At 45.9% G+C, this 25,322-nt stretch overlaps 1 protein-coding gene across 1 annotated transcript in view; it reads right to left on the minus strand.

Annotated features, from left to right (window-relative positions):
• The window catches only part of ROR1 (receptor tyrosine kinase like orphan receptor 1), a 150,683-nt gene that overhangs the window by 9,516 nt on the left and 115,845 nt on the right, over positions 1 to 25,322 (minus strand). Inside the window, exons 5-7 of the mRNA XM_084290795.1 lie at positions 3,356 to 3,483; positions 2,254 to 2,571; positions 1,410 to 1,655 (exon numbers count right to left, since the gene is read on the minus strand). Of these exons, the coding sequence (XP_084146921.1) occupies positions 1,410 to 1,655; positions 2,254 to 2,571; positions 3,356 to 3,483 (692 nt within the window). The remainder of the gene's footprint in view (positions 1 to 1,409; positions 1,656 to 2,253; positions 2,572 to 3,355; positions 3,484 to 25,322) is intronic.

Genomic DNA, 25,322 nt, shown 5'->3' on the forward strand with positions numbered 1-25,322 from the left:
TGGCACCAGAGACCCCTGAGCTTCCCAATGTACCTGGGGCTGAGCCAGGTTTCCTTGCCCAGACCAGCTCCTGGGGCAGAGAGCCCAGCACTGACCAGACCCTACAGGGAGTCTTGCTGACTGCTGCCTAGACCCAGGTTTCTGTAGTGAAGGGCTGAAGCAAGGCTGTGGAACAGTTTATATAGCTTAAAGTACTCTTGTACAGTCTCTGTGCCTAATTAAGAAGAAAAATAAAAGAACTTATATGCACTGAAATAACATGAAAAGAGATACAAGACTCTGAGAAGTATGTATGAATTTTAGAGAGGGTTTGTGATGCATGTGATATATCCCAAACTGTCTGCCTTTCCCCGATCCATTCTTTCACTAAGAACATAATTTAGATCCCACTTTGGCATCGATTCCCATCTTTCCATTAATTGAAAAAGACTTTGGAGCAGGCTCAGCACATGTCTCACTGCAGGAATGTTCATAACCATAACCAGAAATAATTCAATTTGGTTCTGGCTATCGAACAGTAACATCAAAAGCTATCTCCTTTCCAAGGGGAAAGGTACTGTTACTGTCACAATTTGGAGGCAACATAAAATTTTTGTGTGAAACTTTCTTCTGTGGATTTCCAGAACATTTCTGCACACATTTCTGGCATGACCACGCAAATGGCTGTATGTTTTCTTGGCACGCTATTGATACTGCTGTTTTTTAATGCAGGTTAAACAATTAGGAACCATTTGTTCAGGTCTTCCATCCACTTACCCTAGCTCTCAAAAAAGCAAACTAAAATGTGAGCTGAATCTCATTTTTTGATCATTTTGAAAAACCAAAATACAGCCAAGGCAGTTTGGTAAACACCAACCTCAAAGGCAGCTAAAAGCATCTGGCAAGCTCATTTCTATTTTTTAAACAAGGCCTGAGCTCTGTTAAGTGATGTTTGCATTCATTAAGATGGTTCTTACTAAACCAAGCAAAAAGTAGAATGTTTTGTTAACTGCTTTGCGGATCAGCATCAGCAGCACAACTTCTCTGATCCTGTTTCGTTTGGATTAAGGAGTCACACTGATCGGAATGGCAACCTGGAAAGCCTGGGATGCTCGTGCTGCCCCACCACCTCCTGGGGAGCGCTCAGGTATTCCTTAGTAAAATATTTTCACGCCAGCCCTGCGCCAGCTGCACGGGCAGTAAGTGCTCATAGGCCTCCCCAGAGCAGGGGGATTTCCTGCACTGGATGCTGTGGCTTCAGCTACAAGCACTGCATTTATCCTTTCCTAGAGCTCTCTTTTCAGGGATTCGAAAAAGACACCGTGCACGCAGCTCCTGCGGGCTCTGGGTTTGCAGGAGGGCTGTACAGAGGGGGCGAGCCAAATTCCCTTTTTCTCTCAAAGTGAGACATTAAAAAAGGCAGCAATTACCACAGGCCGGCACGTCGCAAAGCTCGGACTTGAAGTTCTCGTCCAAGGTGAAGCACCACGGGGCGTCCTTCTGGTTCCCGGGGTTGCGGCAGTAGGAGTGCCCCCCGTTGAGCTCGGGGTACCTGATGGCGGTGAAGGTGTGCGTGTGGGGGTACTGCGAGTTCCAGGGCTGGCACTGCCGCCCCGACCGCGTCACGCTCACCGTGCCCCGGTAGTCCACCCCTGTGCTGTTGTAGCATTTGTGATCTGAAAAGAAAAATAAAGAAGTTCAAGGCAAGGGTCGGTGGGGTTAGACAGATGGCGGCCGGACGGGGTGGGCACCAAGCCCCCCGTGTGCTTCTGCTGGCCCGAGGCCGGCAAAGCCAGCTCAGGAGCACGGGCTCCCAATTTGCTGCGGCTGCAACGCGGGGCCTGCTTTGCATTCACATTCCTGGGAGGATTTAAAGCTTATGCTTCTGTAATGAAAACAGCCTATGCCAAGCGTTTTTAATATAAGATACACAAAAGAAGTAAAAACTACAGTGGGAATCTGAATCGCAGCCATTATTTTCATATGAAGGTGGAGAGTTTGTGGGAGCCACGTTTTATATTTGCCTGTTCAGATGTATAAAGATTGGGAGCAGGCTGCAGCCCAGCCTGACCAAAGACCAAGGTCAGTGGATCACTGAAACAATATTTCTGAATTTCAGCCCACTCAAGACTGGCTAGGGAAGAAGTGTGGGAGTACAATAAGGCAACAGCACGGTGCCTGTGTGCTTTCAAAGCCCAGCACTAGCTCAAGCACTGAGGCACATGCAGCTTCATGGTCTCCACCATGGTATTTTCTGCACCCGTTTTCACTTACTTTTATTTATGGGATCTGCCATGGGAATCCCAATCCGGATACAATTGACGGCTTCGGGACTATCTGGCTGGGGCAGATCCTCGCAGTTGGGCAGCTTTAATCTCATCAGAATCATGGGATTAGATCTTGCAAAAATATACTCAGTCTGACACAGGACGTTCTCCAGGATTTCACACTCGTCGCGGCACAGGTCTCGTGGCTTCGGAGCCGGCGAAGTCTCGTCGCAGTAGGGGAAGGCGTAATGGCAGAGCGAAGGAATAGCAAACTGGGAGCATTTATCCGACAAATGGCTGGAAGTGCCAATCATGGTGAAGGCAGCTGTAAAATATACAAAAGGATTTTACCTAACCCGGTGGGAATTTTGCTCCCGTGCTCTCGCCTTCCCGGTATATCCCTCCCTTCCCATTGCGACTATTCTTTTCAGACAGCCAGGTGACGAACAGGCCTTGCAGAAATACACAGCACTAATTACATTAAAAGTTATTAACGATGCTGATTTCGCTGACAGAGAAAAAACATCTGGTTTTCAACACTGGCCTAATGTTAAGCATGTTAACCAAAACCCCAAACCCAATTATACATTTTTTCCCCAAGTAATTTATAATGGCTTACGAAGTCATACAATATTTGGATGCTTTTGGCCCAACAAGTGGAAAATAAAGTGCTTGCAGGCTGCCCAATGACAAAACCTGTACCTTTGTGAAAAATGACAGCTTTCCTACCATCACAAGTGGCGTGTCAAAATTTCATGCTTTTAAATTGCACGTTTAAAACCTGCTTGGGTAACAGCAGCCCAGGGCAAGCTGGCATTGAACCACTCCCAGGAGCTGTAAATGCACAGCCCCTGCTCCTCAGAAAAGCAGTTTTGTGGCTTCTTTGGGTTAAGTGGGCCAGCAGAGACATGAGGCTGCTCAAATCTTCCCTCTCCAGACAGCTCCCTCCCCTGACACTGCGCAACGCAGGGGTCCCAGGCAAGCTTTGACGGGGAGCTCACAGCAAGAGAGGATAAAGAGCACATAAAAATAGCACTGCGGTTTATGAAACTTTAGCAGCTTTGGGGGAAAAGCTTCTTGGGAAAGAGGCAAGTGCATTTTTAACCCACCTGTAATCTGATTTTCTATTTCACCTTGCATATGCAAGGACTCCATATAAATGGTCCGGTTTCCAATAAACCGCGCACAAGCGATCCCCCGGTAGGGCTGGCAAAACCCGTCCTCTTCATACTCGTCGCTGAAATCAATCATAAACACAAAAGAGCGAAACGTTTCACATGCGATTTTGCAGCAGAATGTCCCTCCGGGGAGCTGGCACTCGCATTATCCGCGGCCGAGGCGAGGGGCTCGCCGCGTTTGCCTCGCAGCCGGCGATTCGTTCTGGGGCTGCTCGCCCGGCGCGGGAGCCCGCACGCCGCCCTCGCCTCCATTAAGAGCCTGTGATAAGGGATTATATGGTCTTTAGGTAGTGCAGAGGGCACGGCCCGGGCTTTGTGCCCACGGTGATTTTAACCTTAAAGGATTCCCACAGTGCTGCAGGTAGTTTTCAGTAGCTCGCAAAGGATTTCCAAGTGAATATAAGGAATATACAACAGCCTGAGTTTTCAGCTGCATCACAAAATCAGGTACTGGCATTTTGGGTTAGCAAGAACACGCACGAATGTTGTCTGAACTATTTTGTTATTATCATGTTGTCTGTGATTATTTTTTGCAGGAAGGAGGAGTCTACATTCAGGAATATACCCAGCCTTGCACAGAAGAGAAAACAGAAACTGCCAGGAAAAATAAAGTTACATTTATTTAAGGCAGCTAAGATGCTGTTTTCCATTTGCGAACCAAACTTATACTTAATGGTGATAAGCACAGCAGGAAGAGTCAGGCGAGCAGAGCCAGAATTAAAGGCGCATACAAAGAATCACCCCCTCCCCGCGCTGATACCCTGCCATAGGAAATGTTTCCTCAGCCCCCACCAGCGCGGTAACAGTTATTGCTAAAACAGAACCGAAGCTAAAACAGGAGTTAAATAGACAGATTTCTTTCATTAGGTGCTTTGTTTTATACACTCTAGGAGACATTTAATGCATAAATCCAGATGTGAAATTATTTGCCAATATTCTTCAAACAGAGCAAAGAAAGGAAATTACTGAGCCTCTGCAGACCAGAGCAGTCACTGCTTATGTTGAAGAGATAAGCAGCAGCTCGCTGCTGCACACCGCAGGGCCCTACGGATGCTTTGAGGAGGATTTGAGCTTACGTGGACACTGCAACATGCCTCCAGCAGGTCAGTCAGCCCCGTTACCTCCTCGCTGCGAGGATCTGGTTGGAGATATTTGGGACCTGTTCTCCGAACAGACACCTCAGCTCTAATGAGGCCGCAGCAAATGGAGAAGCTTAATGAAAATGTGATGAAAATTGAATAATTTCTCTTATTCCTTCCCAGACCCTCCTTTTTAGCTCTCAAAATAGGAAATAATTGATATTGGAAATATTAGTAAGTGATATTGGAATACCCCTAGGTACAATCATAGCTGGATAGGCAACAGGTTCCTTCATGTACTTTTTTTCCCCCAAAATTCATCCTCCCCCAGCTGCCAAAAGCGTAACAGCGGAATCAGACGATGTCGCTAATAGGGAAAAATCACAGCTTTTTTAATCATCTCTGCCATTAGGCTTAACAAAAGACACTTTCATCCCCTCCTGAAGACCTTGGCTGTGAGAGCTTGGAAATGCAAATTGCGTTTAGCCTCTTTGAAGTCACCCACTCATTGTGTGCGGGGCTTAGAGCCAGCGGCCAGCCCAGCAGCCGGGCTCCTGGTACCCTGACACAGCGGCCAGGGCGAGCTAATGGGATTAGCGGGGAGAAGTGCTGGGATCGCCTTCCAGGACACCCCAAGCATCTCCCGGCCCTATGCAGCTACCAGCTCCAGAGCACGGTCCCAGGACTCACGCAGCGTTGCTTTAAGTTCACACGGAGGAGCTAGGAACCGGGAATTAGCGGTGGTAATTTATGACTGTGAAGACAGGGGGTGGGGAAGCGGGCTGGGAGGGATGGAAACCTTCCCCAGCCATCCCGCATCAGCTGAGAAATCAGTGGGAAGGGCTCCAGGCTGGATGATGGTCCCAAGATGTTCCCAAGTACATTGCAAACTGGATTGCAAAAGCACAACCTCTAATCTGCCAATTCAACTCATTAGCTAGAGCAAGAGTAGGCTGAGCTGCCTCGGGTGCTGGGCAGCACAGACACCAAGAGGGGAACAGACCCGAGCACGGCCGTGTGTTTCTGCACGGTGTCGGCTCTGGTACAAGCACCACGATGGCTCTTGGAGAGGAGCAGCCGCTGAAACCTGAACTGAAAAACCACAATGGTGACTGCAGGCACAGGAGGCTAATTCTCCATCTTTTAATCAATTAATCCCCCGAGAGGATACACATCATTATTTATTTATTAACAATTTGGTTTTTATCCTTATTTATTAAATTGTGTTATAATTTGTTAGGGGATTTAACCAGGGGACTACACCTAACGGCAACTGCTCTGGAAGGCAATCAAGCAGCGCAATTTAAGCACACAATTAGCGAAGACAAAACCAGGAGGAATGCAATTAACATCAGCAAAGCAAATTCACCTCACACCGAGGTTCACCTTTGAACTAAAGAAGATTTAACTGAAATAGCTGCAGCAGTAAGGATTGCTGGTGAGCAGGGCCACCAGCTTACCTTGATGGAAATGCCCCGAGGAGCGGGATTTGGGAGATTATCTCCGAAGGTGAAGATTAGAGGAAAGAGGAGAGCTCGGATCCTGAAGCCTCTCCCTGCCAGGGCTGCATGCCAGAGCAGAGTTTGCAGAGGTAAGATGTAAGATTAGTGGCTCACGTGGAGCAGGCATGGCTTTGAGTTGTCTTGGAAGACAGCTCCAAACTGGAGCAGAAGGATAAATCAGACAAAAGGAACAGGAACAGTGGAGTGGGACAGGAATAACCCCGGGACACCAGGTGGTGAAGTGCCCTGGTGTCTGCTCAGTCAGGGCACGGAGGTTAGGAGGTGGTCCCGGTGGCACCAGGCCGCGAGCTTCATCTCTTGCTCTGGCAGCTAGCAGGAGTTCAAACAACACCTCCGTCTGATGGAGTCCTGCTGGGATGTGTTGGTAACGTCCTCATGACAAAGTTACTGGCATGTGCTTGGCAGCAAACACCAGCGGCCACACGGCACTGCCTGGCTCCATTTCTGTGTCATCCTTCGTACCACACAAAATCCTCTCTTGCCTCTGCACCTCTAAATGATACCTGTCCCCTCCCTTGCGAGCTCATTTCCCTCTGTGTGCCCTCTTGCTCTTTTCTCTAAGATGGCTCAGGATGGAAAATTTTACACATAGTGTCTAGAGGCTCCCTGGGCATCCCCACCTTCCTCGACAAGCGACCAAAGCTATACCTGGCACTACCCAGGCCGAAGACACCTCTGTGGCCAGGCAGTCCCCACACGGCAGGATCTGGGGGCAGCTGCCAGCTCTCCATCTAAGGCTATTCCCCACTGAACTATAGCCGAGGCCGAGCACCCTCTGCTTGCCAGAGCTCTCATCCAGCAGCGGGGGTGCAGAAACGGCAGTAAACCTGCCCCAAACCCGAGCTGTAGCCTGACAGAGAGCCCACAGCCGCAGAGCTCAGGCCCGGCTTAAACGCATTCCTCACCTCCCGTTGCCAACTGGCAGCCGCTCTGGTGGCTGGCGCTAAAACGCGGCTCTGGTTCTTGGGATGGAGGCAGGTCGTGACTCCTTCTGCACAATTCACACATCGTGTACCTCGGATGTGTTTTGTAAGCGAATCGCAGCGTCACTGCTCAAACATCTGCGTCAAGGTCCCGATACCATCACACCACGGGTAAAGGACGGGGCCCCGTGGCTCCAGCAGGAGGTGAGTTAGGCCCGATGCAGCAATTAACGCGTTAAAATTAACGGATGAGCTCAAGTCCTAATGAAACGGGAGTGGGTCCAAGCCCGCAGGCATTGCTGACTGGGATGGACTTCACCACCTGAGCTCGCAGCAGCCACCGTGCTCCTCCCAGCCGGGCTTTTGGGTCTGGGGGCTGCCCCCACCTCTCCCACTTCCCGCACCCCCTAAAGCCCTCGCAAAGACACAAAAAAAGGAAAGCGCTGGATTTTAATCCCTGACAGATGATACAGCACTTTCATGTTTTAAGATCATTTCTTTTCAAATTTGGTTTCTACTCGGTTTGCTAGACCAGCCCTGGTGTTTATCTTGGAGCTTGCCCATTGCATCAGATCCCACTGCAGCTCCCCGTGCAACAGTGCCTCTGGCTTGACGCATAACAGCCCCAGGGACTGAAGTTACACCATACTCAGGTGCCTTTAAATGGCTCCAAGTTTACAGAAGGCAGAGTGAGAGCTTTGGTAGGCATTTGCCAACTCGACAACACGACCTGACCTGCAGCAAAACACGAGGCTCTGCGTCCTCCTTCCCCCTGAAGTCGAGCTGTGTCCTTCTGCTGGTTACTGAGGGCCCTAGGAAGATGGCAAAGGTGTCACCTGGCAAGGGACACCTGGACAGCTCCAGCAGGAGAGACCAAGTCAGGGCAGAAAATAAATTTGCAAAAAACAGACTAAACTCTCTGTCACCACTTGGGTTCATTTTCCCCTCGTTAACTCTCCTTTGTTTTGTGCTAGCAATAGTTATATCTGTCTGCTCTGGGTCACCAGCAGCTCACGACCTCCTGAAATGGTAAGAAAATAAGAAAATAACCCTACACCAAAAAAAGGCTGGTGCAAATTCGTGCTTCTGCTCATCCCCTGCCATGGGCTTTCTCAGCGTGACCCGGCTGCAACACGAGGTCCTGCTCTGCTGGCAGGATTCCCGGTCACCCACGATCAATCCGCAATAACCACGCTCAATCCACAATTTGTTTCTTATCCACACATGCTACAGCTGGAGGGATGCATGGTCCCCACCTCTGCCAAACGTGTCCCTGCACAGGCTGCTTTGTAAACACAAACATTTTCACCTTCCATCAAGGCCCACTTCCCAACACGCCGCCTTTTCTTTCCCAGTCTTTTTCTAAATCACCAGAAATTGCTCACATCCAAACAATGTTCCCAGCAAACACCAACAACTGGGCCAGGAACTTGGTTTAGCTTAAGTCTTGTTACCAGACTTCGATATGAGTTCACTTAGAAAGATTTCATAAATTAATAGAAAGGCTGGACCTCGTGAGATCATGTTGTATTTATTTTTACTATATCCAATTTATTAAAAATACATATTCCAAAGATGGTGTAATCATGCAGTCATTTCTACCACACCCCATGGATTTTTTTTTTTCTTTTTTCTTTTTTTTTTCCTGACTTTTTTTTTTGAGAAGGATTTGTATGAGTATGTAACAAGAAAGACACACACAAAAAAACTGACATGGACAAAATTTTGAAAATGGACAGATGAGAGATGTAGGACAAAGCAAGACAAAATCCCAAGTGCTTTGAGTGTCCCCAGACAAGAGGTAAGAGCACTGCTCTCCCTCTTGATGCTTTTCCCAACGCCAGCACACTCCAACATATATTTATACTTAGCTTAGTTAGATGCTTAGATGGGATTGTTGGATTACCATTATTTTGGTAACCAAATCTTTAACTGACAGCAATGTAAATAGGTGAACGTCCAGAGAGGAAGTGAGGATTTTATTATAAAAGCAGCAGGGGAAGCAGCATCATAATGTTCAGTGACACGGAAGACGGCGATGTAAAGCCAGCACAGGATTATGGTGTGGGTGCAAAGCCTGGCTGCTGTAGGACCGGTGACTGGTCTGAAGATAGAAGCAAATAAATGCCATATTCTCTCTGAGATCTGCCCGGTGGAGATGGAATAGCTTCAGCTCTGTGTGAAGACTCTCCAGACATTTTTTTCACTTACAAAGTGAAAGGCGTTTTGTCTTAATTTTTTATTTTATTTTTTTTTACCGTAGCACGGAACTAGTCAGAGCTGTTTATCTAGATAATTTATATCCAGCAGCGGAGCACTGATGGGAAAAGGCAGCCGACGTTGCCCAGTTCAGACAACCGAGTGCTTTATGCCCTTCTCTTCCAAGGAAAATCTTCTGCTTGCTGCAGCGGACGACACAAGAGGGGGTGGGCGGCTTGGTTTGGCTCCATCAGCCCTGCACCGTGTCCTCGAGAGCAGCCCCACAAGGGTCCCACTTCCCACTTTACACCTACAAACCTGCAACCCAAAGCCAGGGATACAGTGGGTGCTGCTCTGGAGGAGCTGAGTTCATAATGAATGCCAATGAGTGCCGGCAAGGAGGGAAGAGAGTTGCTCCAGCAATTTTTGCAATTAATTAAAAGGTGTATCGATAATTTTTTATTTCTACATATATCACACACACCCTCCATACATGCGCTAATGCCATATAAATTATTTTTACATTGTTAAATAAATTGTGTTCTGTTCCATTCTCATGTTCCAGCTTCACCCAGAAGAAAAGGTAAAGAGTTTTTACTTGGCAGATAGCCCTTAAAGCAAACAGATGAATAATATTCTGTCATACTTTCCAAAGAGCAAAAACCAGTTGCTTGTGCCTGACTTTGAAAGTGGGAACACGTTGGCTCTGTTTCATAACAATATTTCAGAAATGCGAAGGCTGCATTTTGCTTTGCAAAAAGAAGAGAATTGCCCAGACTTGCACGTCACTGTGTAATTTAAGCAGAAGTCCTGTGTAATATAAGCTATTGGTGTTTTGACACCCCTTTAAAGTCACGGGGCAGCTAGGGCTTAGCTGGATCACTAGAAATGCAGGGGTATAAAATAAAAAATGAATAATGCTGGGCTTTGTCATCACCAAACTTACAGAGTCCCACAGCACCACTGATCGTCTCCTTCCCCCAGATAATCAAAAAAATAATTCAGTGAGCAAACACAGTCAGACTGAGGAGCTATTTTACTTGGTTAGTTGCTCTTTCCCACTCCACGCTGATAGCTGGTTTGATGTGATGCCTCCAGATGGATAAAGCCCCAAAAATGAATGTGAGTTTGGGCTGCTGTTGTGCGTGGCTTAGCACAGGGATGTCACCAAGCGGCCCAGCTCTGAGGCCACATGAGAGCCATTCCCTGCTAAAAGTGGGACATCCAAAATGCCCTGATTCCCCTACATCCCCCAAGCTCCCAAACACTGTCCCGAGCACTCCCAGAGCTGCAGAGGAGGCAGGTTTGTGCAGGGAAGGGAATGGCGCGGGGGGGAGCTGATGTGGTTCCCACTATCCAGAGCCGAGCAGCGCTGCACAATCCCCAGCTTTGGAAGCTTAATAAAACACATCTCTCAGGCAATTAATCCCTTGGCAAGGATGCACCGATTCATGACTGCTTGTTTTTCTTTGTCATCGTAAGAAAGTTTTACAGCGTCTCTATCAACATCACTCGCTTTTGGAAAGCAAGAGCTGCCTGGAAGGGCTCAGCACCGGTGGCCACGAACTTGATTTAAATATCGACCAAAAATAAATAAATTAGCTGGGACGTCAGCCTCCCAGATTCACTCCTTTTCTCCTCTTAAACACTTTATAACAATCCCTTCCCTACCAAAACTCCTCCCGCGAAGCCGAGAGGCATTCCTGCGAGTGGGAGAGGCAGCTGCAGCTGGTTAGGGACCGAGCCTGGTGCGAGCGCTCGGATGGCTGCTGGCAGATCCCTGACATCATTAGGCGAGATGAACTGCGAGTCATATGCTCGCAGTTATGGCAGTGGCAGGAAACCTCTCGCACTCGTGTTTGGTTCGACAAAGCTATTTTAAGGTTGCGTTTGGAAGGGCGCTTCGTCGAAGTTTCGAGATGCAGGGGGAAAAATGTAAAATGTTTCTGAAGAGCAGGCAGGCAGGGTAAGATTAGGAGTGCTGAGCATTGCCTCCTCTATCAGGCCTTTGTGCTGCACAGCAAAACACCCCCTCTCCTCCTGGATCCTCTCACGGAGCTGCGATGATCTCACACACACGTCCCTTATCCGCCTCTCATCAGGCATTAGCTCCTGATAAGGAGCTTTTGATGGAGCGACCATCGGCAGCACCCCATAAATCGGCTGCGTGAGCGATACCGGGCTGCCAGGCGGGGCTCATTCCTCCATCTGATGGCCCTGGGGAGCAGCTGGACAGGACCAGACCACGTCACACCCATACTCATCTCCTTTGTGGCCAGAAAGTAACCCCCAAACTGTCCGACAGTCCCAAAAAGTAACCCCAAAGAGCTCAGCACCCCCCCAGCAGCTCTCCAGCCCACCATCGTGTCTCAGTGCAGCTTGCTGTGCCTAGGCTCCGGATCCAAGGGAGCTCCTCACAACCTCCTCCTCCTTTCACATGCACCACAGCTACCCAAGTGACCCATCCGGGATGCTGATAACCCCTTGAGACTGTTCTCCATCCTCCCACAGGGGAGAATTACTGCTATGGCACCAAACTGGCACTTTTTTGCACAGAAACGGGAGAACAACACCTCCCTGCCTCGCGGGGCTCTCCCAGGGGGATACACGCAGGAGCACAAAGAGCCAGCCACAAAGTGCACACTTAGACTGTATTCAGTCTCTTGTCAGTTAAAAGTCCCCAGAATCAGGGAATTTATTCATTATTTAGTGATAAAGTTAAGGAGGTTGTTTAGATTTCATTCAGCTATAACAGATTACATTGTGTGCCTCTTCCCCACAAATTTGACTCTTTTCCCCTCAAAATTTACAGAAAAGCGCACCACTGCAATGTCTTTTGAAAAAAAAGAAAAAAAAGAAACTTTACATATAGCAGAAACACGGTCGGGGTTCAGACACCTTCCAAACTGCTTCATCTGGACATTAAGGGCTTTATTCCCAAATACTGAACTGCCCCTTTACAGGCATAACGGGGCCTCCGAGCGAGTGTTCATGCAACTGATACCACATGAGAAGGTCTCTTTACACCAAATGCGTGGCATAACCTGGCTTTACTGCAGAAGGAGCTGGGTCCTCTGAGGAGCACTGGGTTGAGCAAACAGCAGGGAAAAGGGCGCTTTGAACCCCTGTTAATCACAGAAGAGAGTGAGAATAATAACAAGGTTTTAAGTAACACCTTTTTGTTCGCCTTCCATTAAATCTCCTTTGTCAGATGTCCTTTTTATGGGAAAAATTAACATTTAAAATTTTCCATTTGGCCTTGCTAATGATTCCTGTCTGTCTCACAACTGCTTATTCATTGCTGACAGCCGAAACTGCCCACGTGTTCTGCGAGAGATTTTGCTGCTGCTGTACAGCACACACCAAATTTTGCAACACGACTGTCGAGTCTCCCAGAACACATAGGAAATAACATACATTCATAAATGAGAACATCACAAATGCAAACAGTTAATCCAAAGCAAAAGATCCGTTTTTATGGCATTAACACACAGAGCACTTCAATAACGTGGGAAAGTCTCTTCATTTCCAAGCAACTTTTCCATCCTATGATTTTTTTTTTGCTTTTTCTCCCACAGAACGGCACCCAAACACCCTATTCTCTAGCCAAGCATCTAAAAGACCTTGTTCCTTGATAAAACCACTGCAGATTTTTTGTTGCCCACGGGGACAACAGAAGAAGGCAACATCCCACTCCTTCCTCGGCCTCAGGTCACTGCAAGTACAGCTCTGAGTTATTTGTAACTGATACGAAATCTTGCGTGGCTCCAAAAGTCAATACTGAGCACTACAAAAGGAGCTGCAGGACTTCTGCAGCCCATTTTATCTCTCACTAACTTTTTCCTGCTCTACCTTATTTTCTTAAGTCACAGCTTTTTTTTTTTTTGCTTTTTTTTTTTGCTTTCTTTCTTTTTTCTTTTTTTTTTTTTCCTACTCCTCCCTCCCTTCTCCTTCCTTCTAACATTTAATTTGTCTTATGTGACTCAAGTAAGCCTTTCTTCTGGTGACCTAATATTTTAACCTTAAGCATGATGAAAAACAGACCTCACAAATCTGACACTTGAATTAAAAGTGAAACACATGCCTCAGCAGAAGTTAATTAAAAATAATACATATAATGTTCGCTTGTTTAAACTATTATTTGACCAAAAATTTGCACCCATCAATAACTACTACAGTCCCCGATCAATGCAAAAAATAAGAGTAACCACCGTAAGCACAAGCTCACTGCAAACATTAGCTATTTTACTTCTCCTTTTATTTAAGAAAAGTTTATAAAGACCCCGTTGAAGCTGCTGAGCTCTGCCCAGAGGGATGTCGGGGCACACGCAGTGTGTGCTGGCCCACATGGGCCTGGCACGGGCACGTACAGCACTCCGGTACCAAATTCATGAGCCCAGTACCTGCTCAGCTCTTTGCACTGCTGTTGGATGCTCCACTCCTAAGTCAGATATGAGTTGTAGATAACCGATTTTACAGGCATGTAACTTTGTTCCTTTGAAAATGGGAAGTCCAGCCCTGATATGCACATATGTGATCCCCTTTGGTGGGATGGAGGAGAGGCTGGGCACTGCAAAGGAAGGACAGTGGATGGGGAGCAACTACATGGAAAAGGGTGACCTGAAATCCCAGACTCCTTTAAAAAAACGAGTGGAAAACACATTTTTCTGAAGGGCTTTCCTCGGAGTTATGTCGAGGTACAAATGCAGCGTTTTTCTCTGCTGACGAGCAGTCTGGGGGTTGCTGGGTTTATGAGCAAAATGCTCATACTTCGGCTGGGGGTAGCTGGTAAGTCCAAAACCATTTTAAGCAGTTAGTCTTATTGAAATAGTTGGTCAAGTTTAACAACTGTGAAAACATTCAAAGTTCACATAACTTGCAGATCTATCATAAATTCTGCTACTGACAGACACACATAAATAGAGGCTGCTCAGCTGGGAATAGCCAGTCTGCTTTAAAGGGCACCACGAGTTATATTAAACTGAGAATGTCTTGTGAAAAAGATTGCTTTTGAGATAAGAAGCTCATTCTTAACACAACAAACACGAGTGAAAATATGCTTCAGTGAAAATTAAGATCTGCCCGTCCACTCCCCAATGGTAACAGGATAAGGCAGAGGGAACTTGTTTGTTTTCTTTAAAAGCATTATGCCTCGCTACGTAAGCTGCACAGAGCAGCGTGAAGCAACCACACTTCAGATACTGGGCTCGGGACCAGCAGATTCATATTTCAGCTAGCCTCGAGAAAGGCGCCTAGCCTAAATTATGAAAAGCCTGATTTGAAGGAAGCGCTGCATAAAAATGGCAGCTTTCTACTCAGAAACGGACCAGATCCCTCCTAAAACTTCAGTTTGTAGGACAAGAAGCAGTCACTGTCATTTTCTCCCAATACCCCAAAAGAGAGAACACGTTGCAACCCACCTTCTGTTCTATTTTCTGGCAGCAGCACTGAAACAAGCAAATTCTCACCTCCCTTAGTTGTTTTTTCTTTTTTTTTTTTTTTTTTTTTTTTGTCTCATTGTAGTAAATCAAGAAGGAAACATGGCAGATTTTGCAAGGCCAAACAGTTAGAATCGCTGCAAACTTCAAATGTTTGTTCGAGCATCCCAAAGAAAAGCCCAGCTTGTTTGCAGTAAGGTGTTTGTACAAAACATGTAAGATAATGCCATTTTGCAGTTCATTTGCAGCCAATGGCTGGTATTCAAGGTGGAAAAAAAAAATACACACTTTCCTGCCCTCCACACCAGTGCCATGTTTCTTCTTATTCACATGGAGAAAAAGGAAAAGTTACACATTTTTCTGGACTGGTTGTCCAAGTTTTCAAGATATGCAATGAGATGATAGTTACCAGCAAATAAAACTATCCCAAAGGTTTTACTTGGTTTTATTTTATTATCCCAGTGTGTCAGCAACTAAAAATACTAATTTGACTGAGTTCTGCATTAGAAGTAATTAGGCTAACCTGCCAGAGTGAATGGATCACAAATCTCTAAGACAATTTCCATCAGTTATTTGTGTGCTTGGACGTGGAGCATGCTCAGGGTCCTTCCAGCATCCACTTTGCAGAGTGGTGTCTGCCAGCTTTCTTACCTGCTTCCAGCCTCAGCACGGCCTGGCTGAACAGCGTGACACAACATTTCAGCTGTAACTCTGAAATTAATTGGTATCGATAAGGTTATATGTATGTTATGAATTATATCAATGCATTCCCTCACTGGAAAAATATTATTTAAGATAAAAGTAGCTCAGAGAATTGTTTCTAAAACCTTGCTTTAATAAAGTCTGTCCTGGCATACTTTTACAATTGCACTTTATCAAATCTAAAAGCTGGTTTTTATCTTTGAGTAGGTGAAATGCTGGTTTGTATCAATACTAACTCCTATCATGGTGTGGTAATACAAAACATGCATTTCACAACTGCATAAAAAATTAAGTGAGGATTAAGCCAAACATCATTTAAAAAGTCATGCACACACACAATCCATGCAGCAAAGTGATTTACGGATAGCACGTGTGAGATGGAAATCTAAGGAAACACCAGTATTTGTACACTCTTGCTCCTTTTATCCAGCCAAGGAGCTTAATTTCACAAAGACCATGACTGTCTATTTTGTCCCATAAAAGCGCCTGACATGCCAAGGATGGTGTAACATTCCCGTGTTACTCACATTGAGGAAAAATATGGAGCAGGTCCACATACATCCATGGAGTTGCTCTGGGCTTATCCCCACAAGCTGAGACCAGAATCCGAAACAGTGGCAGCTCCTGATGCCAGCTACAGCCTCAAACCCAGCTCCCAGTGCAAGCAAACATCCTCCAGATCATTCCTCCACATTTATCATTGCTAAAATTATATTTTCTCTCATTATCTTTTGCTCATTTAAAATCTGCAAAACACTACACTCGCTGAAGACCAAAACCTGCTGGTTGTGCCCAGGTTAATTTGTATCCGTTGAGGAGGAAAAATTGACACCGCCAAATCTTAAATAAATGCTAAAAATTGCCATGAGAAGCAGAAGTCATCGAGATTTCTACAACTAGCTTAAATGCAGGTAGTAAAGAAAAGGGCTTTGCCATACTTTTAGTGCTTCAAGATTACAGGATTCTTTGGTAATTCCTATCTCCCTTTCACACAGTGGAAATGGTGGAATAACAGTGCAGAGAAAATGCAAAAGTGATCTACATACCACAGCCTTATCACATAAATACAACAAAACAACTCCTATTCCAAAAGTAACTACAGGAAATGTTAGATAGCAGCTACTAAAATCTGATCTTTTAAACATTCGCAGGTCAAGAGAGATTGAATCTAAGGCAACTTTTCCATGATCTTTTCATGGCTGTTGACTTAACAAACCTCCTGAAAGCTCTGGCACTGCTGATACCCACACACGTCATGGAAAGACCCCAGTGACTCCACGTCTGCTAGCCCTATGCCGTCCAAGACAAAACAGTGCAATGACTGAAACGAAGCCCAAACAAGAGTGGATTTGAGGCCGTAACAGAGCTGGTGGCAGCTCCCAGGGGTTTGTGGAAAGGAGACCTCTCAGACAGGCTTTGGCAAAGTCAAGAGTTGACTTGTAAAGATAACAACGTTTGTATATTTAGAATCTTATAAAGGCATTCGACTTCACACAGCACAAACCTGTGCAGAAGTTAAACACATAAAATCAATGTGATGCTTATTTTTTTGCAGGGATGTGTTCCAGTTAAGTCAAAAGAAAGATCTGAAACATAAGTGGGTGTGGGGGGAAAAGTAACTACAGCTGCCATCACCCAGGCTGGGTAGGTGGAGAGCTGCACCAGTCTCTTCTCACCTCTAAAACCCCTGAATCTCTAAACTAGCTGTGAACCCGGGAAGGGGATCGCCTTGCTAAGCGCTCTTGGTGCTAGCTGCCGGGCAGCACTGTGGCAAAAGAATGTCTCCATTCATCTCAAGCAAAATCATGACTGAGAGAAAATGTATTTATTTTAAGTATGTTTACTGACATAAGACATTTGCCTGGAAAGCCACGGCAGGGTAATGTTTGCCATTAATTTTTGCTTAACATGGATCGTTGTGGGCTCAAGCATCAATAACAGCATCCAACTAACAATAGGTCAGATAGCTGCTTTCCTTCCCCATGGAGGTAGCCACACACATATTTTCCTGTTAACAAGATCAATAAACTTGACGCTTTCTGAAATCGATGATTAACTCCTTTTACAGTATTTGAACTTGCCCAGGGTTACTGCTTTGAACAGCCAAGGCTCAAGTGTCATGCATGTTTTTAATTATCAGGATAAATAATGTAACACCTTATAATCTTCTTCCTTGCACTTAATGATTTTGTGATGAAGGAACACAAATTGCGACCAGGTAGGTAACTACACGCAAGCGGGTTGTTCAGCAACGTTATCTTTATAGGAAAACTTCTGAAGGTTTTATACCGCGTGGCAGTAGTGAGAGCAGCTTGGGTCAATACAGATTTATTCCCATTTTTAATGTTTTTACTAGACTGAATAAACACATGCCCCGAGACCGAAACCACTGGTTCTCCTGAAGGCTGTGGAAGCCCTGGGTGAATTCTTAGGCTGACTGCAGGAGATCGACAGGTCCCTGCAGCAATGCATGGCACTGCAAGCTCAGAGTGGGCATGGCTCCCTCAGGCCTCACGTGGGGCTTCACTGCCCTTTTGTCACGGGGCTCGTGGTCACAGTGCTCATGACACTGACTGATTACAGCATGCCAGCTGATGGCACCAGGCTGTCCTTCTAAACCACTCATCCATGCTGATTTTCATGTGGCCTTCACCGGAGAAGCCTGTTTTAGCATGGCTGCTCCTGATGCTCACTCCCAGGAGCAGGCCCACAGGGCCAGCCCCAGGGAGGCAGGACACCATTCCCAGTGGAAGGAGCAGCACTCCATAATCCCTGAGAGATTTGTGAAATTAGAAGATTTAGACACACTGGGGAAGAGAATTTTGCAGCTGGCCCATTCACAGCTGGGCAGGGATGTGGAGGGGTGGGCAGCGAGTGGTCCACCATGAAGCCCCAGGGCCCAGTCCTGGGCTTTTGTAGCTCCCATCAAACCCCTGCAAAAGGCACAGCCCTAGTCTCAGTTTGTCATGTCATGGAGGGCTCAGGGAAAATGTCCACTTTGTTAAGCGAAAAGGCAAAGGTGCTGAGTCCTTCTGAAGGGGGAGCCGACATGAAAGGCGCAGGAAGACCGGGTCACATATGGAGATGACTTGTCATGTGGATGAAAGAGAGCCTGGGACAGGAGACAAATCCATCACACAGAGGCCACAAATGGTTTTTATGCTGCTCCTTTCCCTTCCAGTACCCAAGTTTTGTCTGTAATACTCTAAGCTATTAATATCATTATTTGTTCTCTTGAATAATTGCTACCATGAGCAACCAGAGCTTTCATCACCCTAATGGTTTCAATGCTTCACCTGAATTCAGTTTTCAGCCTGCTGGTAGTGAGGTTGGCAGCCAGCAGATAAAACAAAAAACTGCACAAAGGTTTGCCCAGCGCTGAGCCACTGCATGCTGGCAAGATCTGATGAACCTCCAGCATATCTCTCATTGCTCCACATCAGTGCAGACTGAAAATGGCAGAAGAGGATTTGTTTAAGGAATATCAATGACAGCTGGGCACTAAAGGAAAAGAAGAATGAAACGAGAAAGAGATTGAGATTTGCCCACTGAGATTTCACTACCTGTTTTTTGCAGAATATTTTATTACAACCACAGAAGTATTATAAGCCTTTAAACAGGATTTCCCTTATAATTAAAGGCCTTACAGCATAGGAGAATCTCACCGTACCTTGGGGACAACCCCTGACATTAACTGGTTTCTGAAAAGTCTGACTACTTCTACCCTTACACCTGACTAAATCCCACAGCCACACAAAAGGCCATATGCCCAGGGAAGTGCCCTAAGAACATTTAGCCACCAGAAAGAGCTCCATCTTAACATACGACCCTCTCTCCCCAAAACAGCAGTACCCAGCTCTATTTTAGCAGCTCTTAGATGAAAAGCCATTGGAGACCAGACTGGGCTGTACATATACACAAAGAAAACAACAGAACAATAATCTCTGCCAGAAACTTGTGGGTATCACATTGTCTGAATACAACACAAATCTGGTCTACTCACATACCAATCACAGAGACCCTCCAAAACATCGAAATAAAATTTCATTTGCTCTTTTTGAGGTCAAGACATGCACTCAGGACAAGGCCTTCCCAAAAAATAACAAAATTTAAAAAGCAGCACAAAGATAGGCTCTGTTCAGCTAGTACTGTAACCCGACACAGATCAGGAGGGTGAAATGCATTGTTACTGTACTATGGTCAGATCTTACCTCCCAGCCTTTAGGCTCAAAGAAATCTTTATAAAGCATTTAAATCACCCCTATAATTACAGCTAAAAGAGATTTTATTTATTTATTTATTTATTTTTGAGGAGAATTGTCTTAGATAGAAAAAAACATCATGTTCTGAAAACTGGAATGTTTCATAAAACACAGTGGTTTGGATGCCATTGCCACTGCAATCCTTTAGCAGCTCCAGAAGGGTTTCTGGGCTAGAAGAAACTTGGCCTCAAAATTGCTGTTATTGGGGAAGACCACAAGGGAGACGGGGAAACCAGGTTATGTCTGTGCTGTAAGGCACAGCCCGGGCCTTCCTCCTCTCCAGCAAGCACGTGCTGGGCTGGGGGCTGTGCACTGCTCATTCCCTGAGAAAAATGCCTAATGGTCTCCGCTTCATTTCGACACAGAACGAAAACAGATACTGAAGGCTCAAGGTTTTTAATCAAATGCAATTCCTTTTCACCAGCCAGCCTTGGCTGCAGCCCTAACACAGAGCTCAGCAGCACGGGTCGCCCGTCCTGGGGTGCGTTGAACCAGGCATGTTCTGGCAGGGAGCGCGGTGGGAAAAAGGCCCCCGTGGGACATTAAGGATCTATAGCATAAACAGGAACAATACTTGGCCGCTCTGACTATGTGGTTTAACTCACAAGACTCGGTTTATTAGCAGACTTAGTCCAACACCGATTGCTAACTGCATAATGATTGCATTTTTTTGCAACAATTAAAGACTATCTCCACATATATGGTGTCCCGAAGGCTGCAGGAGATGATCAGGGTGAGGAATGCAACTTCTCAGCTTTTCCTTATTTTTTTTTTTCCGTTCTATTGCCAAATAGAAGAAAAAATCTTCAATACGATGCTCACTTTGCTCCTTTTAAAACAAATCAGGAAAATAAGCTGTGCCGTACTGTAACTCAGGGTCAAATTATATAATTATAGGATTTCCTTAAGTGTTTGTCTAAGCCAATTTTTCTAATGATTCACTGAAACGCCTTAAAGAGAGGAGAATCTATCCTCTCCTGCTCTTCACGTATCAGCCCTTTAAGGTTTCTGCATGGGATTTGAAATGTTCCTAAATCCAGTGTTAAAAGACCGGAAGGTATCTGAGCCTAGTTCATAATGACAGCCTAAATTCCCCTTTTGGTGCTACCTTCAGAACTTACTGAACACAGTCAAACAAACTCAGTGCAACAGGACTAACGTAGCATGGCTAATTGAACACGCTAAATACAAAAGGCACAAGACTGAGCCAGTATTTCCAAAATGCTGGAAGCTGAGCATTTCCCAAGCAAACAACATCAATTTCACGTTTTTCTCTTCACTTCCAGGCAGTGACTGTGCTTTTGTTGCTGTCCTCAGGTAGTCCAGGGTGGCTGCTGAAGTGACCAACAGCCGAGCGCTGAATGCCGTGCTGGCACAGCACCAGGCGCACGCTCAGCCCTGGATGTGGCCTTGCCTCTCCCTCCCAAAGCTGCCTGTGCTTGAAAAAGATTTGGTGAGCAGGCAGCAGCATTCGTAAGCAGACAAGCTGGCCTCAGGACAAAACACTGGGCTCAGCATTTCAGCTCCCCAGGTCTGCTGGGGTCCTGCTACAAACCTTGTGTGCAACACCCGGGGTTATCGGTTGTGGGCGACCAGGTCGTATTAAAGCTTTGCAGAAATAAAAGTACAAGCACTCTTCAAATATTACCTGCAGCATTCCACAAAGGCCATTTCTGTATCAAACATTTATTTGCATATGTAGTTGCTACGGGTGATAATGTGCAGAAAGAAAACAAATACATTTCTTAACAGCACATTGTCTTTTCCTTCGTATTATAAAAATGGATTAGGCAACTCTGGCTCCCAATGTCCAAGTCATAACGTGTTTTACTCCCTCCTCTCTGCCTACTTAAAAAAATATTGACATCAGTGTGATTAATTTGTTTTCAGATAATACAACTATGTCTCCATATCGTGTCATACCTTTCCTTCAGACCACATGAAGACAGGAGGGCTTTCTGTTTGCACTACAGGACAGATAACAGTGGAACACTTTAGTTAAAATATGTAAAAATATTTATCAGGTACCCTTTCAAAATGGAAAGCACTTTCTAAGGTAAATCTCATTCCAAACTCCAGGCCGGTTTCTTTTCTGCAGATTTACCGTAGCATAACAAAACACAATTTCACCCACTTCATTGCTAAGAGCTGGGGTAAGAGCTCTGCAGCAGAGACCTCAAATTTTTGCAGCATTGCTCGCATGAAAGCCCACGGATGATGCACGGCCACAGCAGACAACAATAATCCATTAGCATGGGTATCGTTCTGGGCCTTCAGAGACAGAGCTGAATTCTCTGTTTCGTTACAGGTTGTATATGCAATGTCTTGAGCAAAAACCCAAGGGTGCCAGAGCCAGACAAGGTGACCAGCATGACTTCAGCTGCATCTGAGCTAGCATAAAACAGCTGCAGCGAAGGCGACTGAAGCACACCTTTAATCTCACTCTGGCTCAGTTTCCCATATGTGGTCTGGGAGATAAGAGAAGGTAAAGAGGCAAAGGAGCCTGGGATTCTCAGATAACGTGTATATTTAGCTGTGTAAGTACCTTGAAGTAGATAAAATGCACTAGAACACTGGCTATGACCAATTCATTTAATACCAGACATAAATATGGCATCCTAAATCCAGTGCTACATTTACCCAGAGGCTTCCATGGACGTGTGCTTGCTCAGGGAAGCACAAGAGCGTGCTCCCTCCTGAACCACACACCTGGAGGCATCAGCTTTCACCTGGTGCCACAGAAATGTTGCCAAGAATATCACAGAGGAATAGCCAGGACAAGGGGGAAGGTGAGACGGTGGCCGAACAGATAAGCGTGCACCAGATCAAAGACACAGCGAAGAGCACAAGTCCAGCTCTCCCTGGAAACATTTCATTTCCGCGACTGGCATGCTCACAGCAGCTAATCTGACTCTCAGACCCTGGCAAGACCACAAGAGTATTATTTTCACTTGAATGAAGTAATGCAACGGAACATAACGTGGTTTCTGTCAGCGTCAGCCACTCCAACTTCATGCTGCATGACTTTTTTGCACAAATATATTTACGTTGGCCTCCCCGTACAATATCCCACCTGAGTTAGCATCTCAGATGCCTTGTGGTGAAGGAAATGCATGCAGCTCCTCCACCTGCAGCCTGCAGCAAGCCTGGGTGCCCAGCCTGCAGAGCCCATGGGTGCTGGATGCTGCGGGCAGCAGCAGGGGGTCGGTAGCAGCTCCTGGTGAATCCACTCTTGCCTCTGTATAGGTATTTTTTCCTTCTATAAAACTTAGCTTCTCTGGTCCAGGGGGAGAAGTCCCTCTGAAATCCTCAATCAAACGCAGTTGGCCAAGCCTCCCCTGGATGCCGGCCAGTGGTTATGCGTTTTCTCGTAGCAGAGAACCATGCTGACATCCAGGCACACGGAGCCACTGTATAAAAGATCTGTTTTACTAAAAAACCCAGATGTGTTTCACTTAAAGAAAAAAAAAAAAAATCTTAATCATCGAAAAAGAGGATGGGAGAATCCTACGGGGTTTGTGGTTTCACAAGCCTCGCAAGCAATTTCTGGGAATCACAAACCCCATTTGATTTTATGAATCAAATGCCCCTTAAAATTACAGCCCTCTCCTCTCCTCTTTTCCTCCTCTCCTCATTCCCAGTGGTTAAATAAAGAGCAAAACAATACCGTATATTTAGTTTATATAGAGAGAAGGCTCGGTTGGGAATCAGAGGGCTGTTCAAGAGCATTACCAACACCAGGACCATTTGTGCTCCCCACGGGAGGTGCCAGCCTGTGGCACACACGTCCACACCGATCTACATTCATGCTATTCTCTCTCTGCCATGCAAGAGGATCAACAAGAGTCTCTCTCTGCCACAAATAGAGCAGTAATACTTATGAACTAGACTTTTTTTTTCCTTTAACATCTACGTTTCCTGTAATATCATGGTGTTTAACATCTACCATGACGTCTTGTGAACTCACAGAAGGCTTCTCAGAGGTGCCTTGCCATTCTTCTGAGGTTTCCACTGTAAAAAAGCCAGAAGTCTGCCTTGCTGAGTGACACATTTCTCCTGCAGGTTAAACCTTTTCAAGACGTGTTCGCAAAGCAATAGATTCTGTGTGGGTTTGGTACACCTTCAACAGAGAATTGACATTTTCCTGACCTCTTCCCACCGGACTACACTCCAGCAGGGTTTGTCTAGCTCATTTTTAGATTGGACCATGTAAAAAGGCGATTTGTTTTCTCTCCCACTATGGCAGTTCTTGAACAGAGTGCAGGTGAGCTGCCTCTCCTCCAACTTCAGTGACTTGCACCCTGGGTTTTTCCTGGAGTGAGTGAGTGAAGCTCTGGGCAGGCACAGAGCATCTCTCCAGGCAGTGGAAACAATACAGATGGAGGAAAAAAGGACGATATTAATCATGGAAAAGACTGGGCACACAACCATTTTCCAGGCTGAGGTACCTCTATTGTTACAGCAAATTATCTCGTCTCCTGGAACATGCTGTGCTCTCACCTCAGCCCTTGCTGTCCCCTATCTCTGTAGCCAGAGAGACCTGAGATTGAGGTGCAGACTTCTGTGTCCTTAAAGGACCAAACCTTGCTGCGGACAATGAATAAAAAGTGAGTTTCGAAGTGCTGTGAAGCATCAGAACTTCAAAAATAAAGAAAAAAAAAAAGGGCTAAATTGGTTGTTGGTGGCCTTTTGCACCAAAAGCCAGCAGGACCTGCCTTATCTGCCAGATGAGACGCCCCTGACTGCTGCCTGCTGCGGAGGTGCCCTTGACACCATCCACTTCATGGAAACTATTTCAGCAGCCCAAGAGCTGGAGCCGGTGCAGCCGCCCAGCTCCCGGGCACGCATCCGGACTGCGGACAGCGGCGTTCGCACTCTCCCCACAGCTCCCCGGGCTGCTTGTAGCTGGCCCTGTATCTGTAGCACCTTCCGGCAAAACAAAGATAAATAATGATGTATTTATAAAGCAGGAGTGAGGGGTTTGGGGGGGAAAAAAAAGCATCATCATCTTTAAACTGTGTTCCACACGTTGAGCAGCAGAGCCTGCCGATGGAATGCAGCTCCCGGCCTTGCAGATAAGGGCTTTAAAGCTGACCTTTGCCAAACACGGGAGAGTTAAAGGAAGGACGTTCAGGTCAGCCAGTGCTTTGTACCAGGGCAGTACCTCGCTTTAGTCAGTCCCTTATACTGCTGCTGGAGTTTCCTCCGTTCACTTCAGACTGATTTGCAAATCAGACATTTGGCTCTAGCTAACCATAACAGTGCTAAAGGAAAGCAGAAAGAAGAAGGATGTAACGCACGCATGAATTATGATGTTATCTAGCATTGCCTGTCTTCTTTTACAGAAGTTATCCATTTAACCTTTTTATTTTTAAGCTACGGTTGGACCATCTATTTTTCTGCCATCACATCAGCGCAGAACTCGGCACCTATAAATTACATGAAGAAAAGTGCTGAGCATACGGATTTTTTTAAAAACATGATCCTCAAATTAAATCCTTAAATGAACAGAACCTTCCACTTATGGTAGATTAATAAAGACAGCATGGGAAAAGCACGCCCACTGAGAAAGGCAGCTACTTGCCATCGATTCGGTTGATTGTGTTATTTATCACAGGAGAAGAAACTCATGCTGATAAGGCACAAATATCACCAAAGTATGAGTTTTCATTTACACAACATGTTTTAAGGAGTTTTTCCTATTTAACCACTGTAAAATAAAATGATATGGCCCTAGGATGACATAAAGTAAGTGCCATTGGTTCAGCCAAC

This window comes from Netta rufina (assembly GCF_964035555.1).
Source record: "Netta rufina genome assembly, chromosome: 8".
In the NCBI taxonomy this organism is placed as follows: Eukaryota; Metazoa; Chordata; class Aves; order Anseriformes; family Anatidae; genus Netta; species Netta rufina.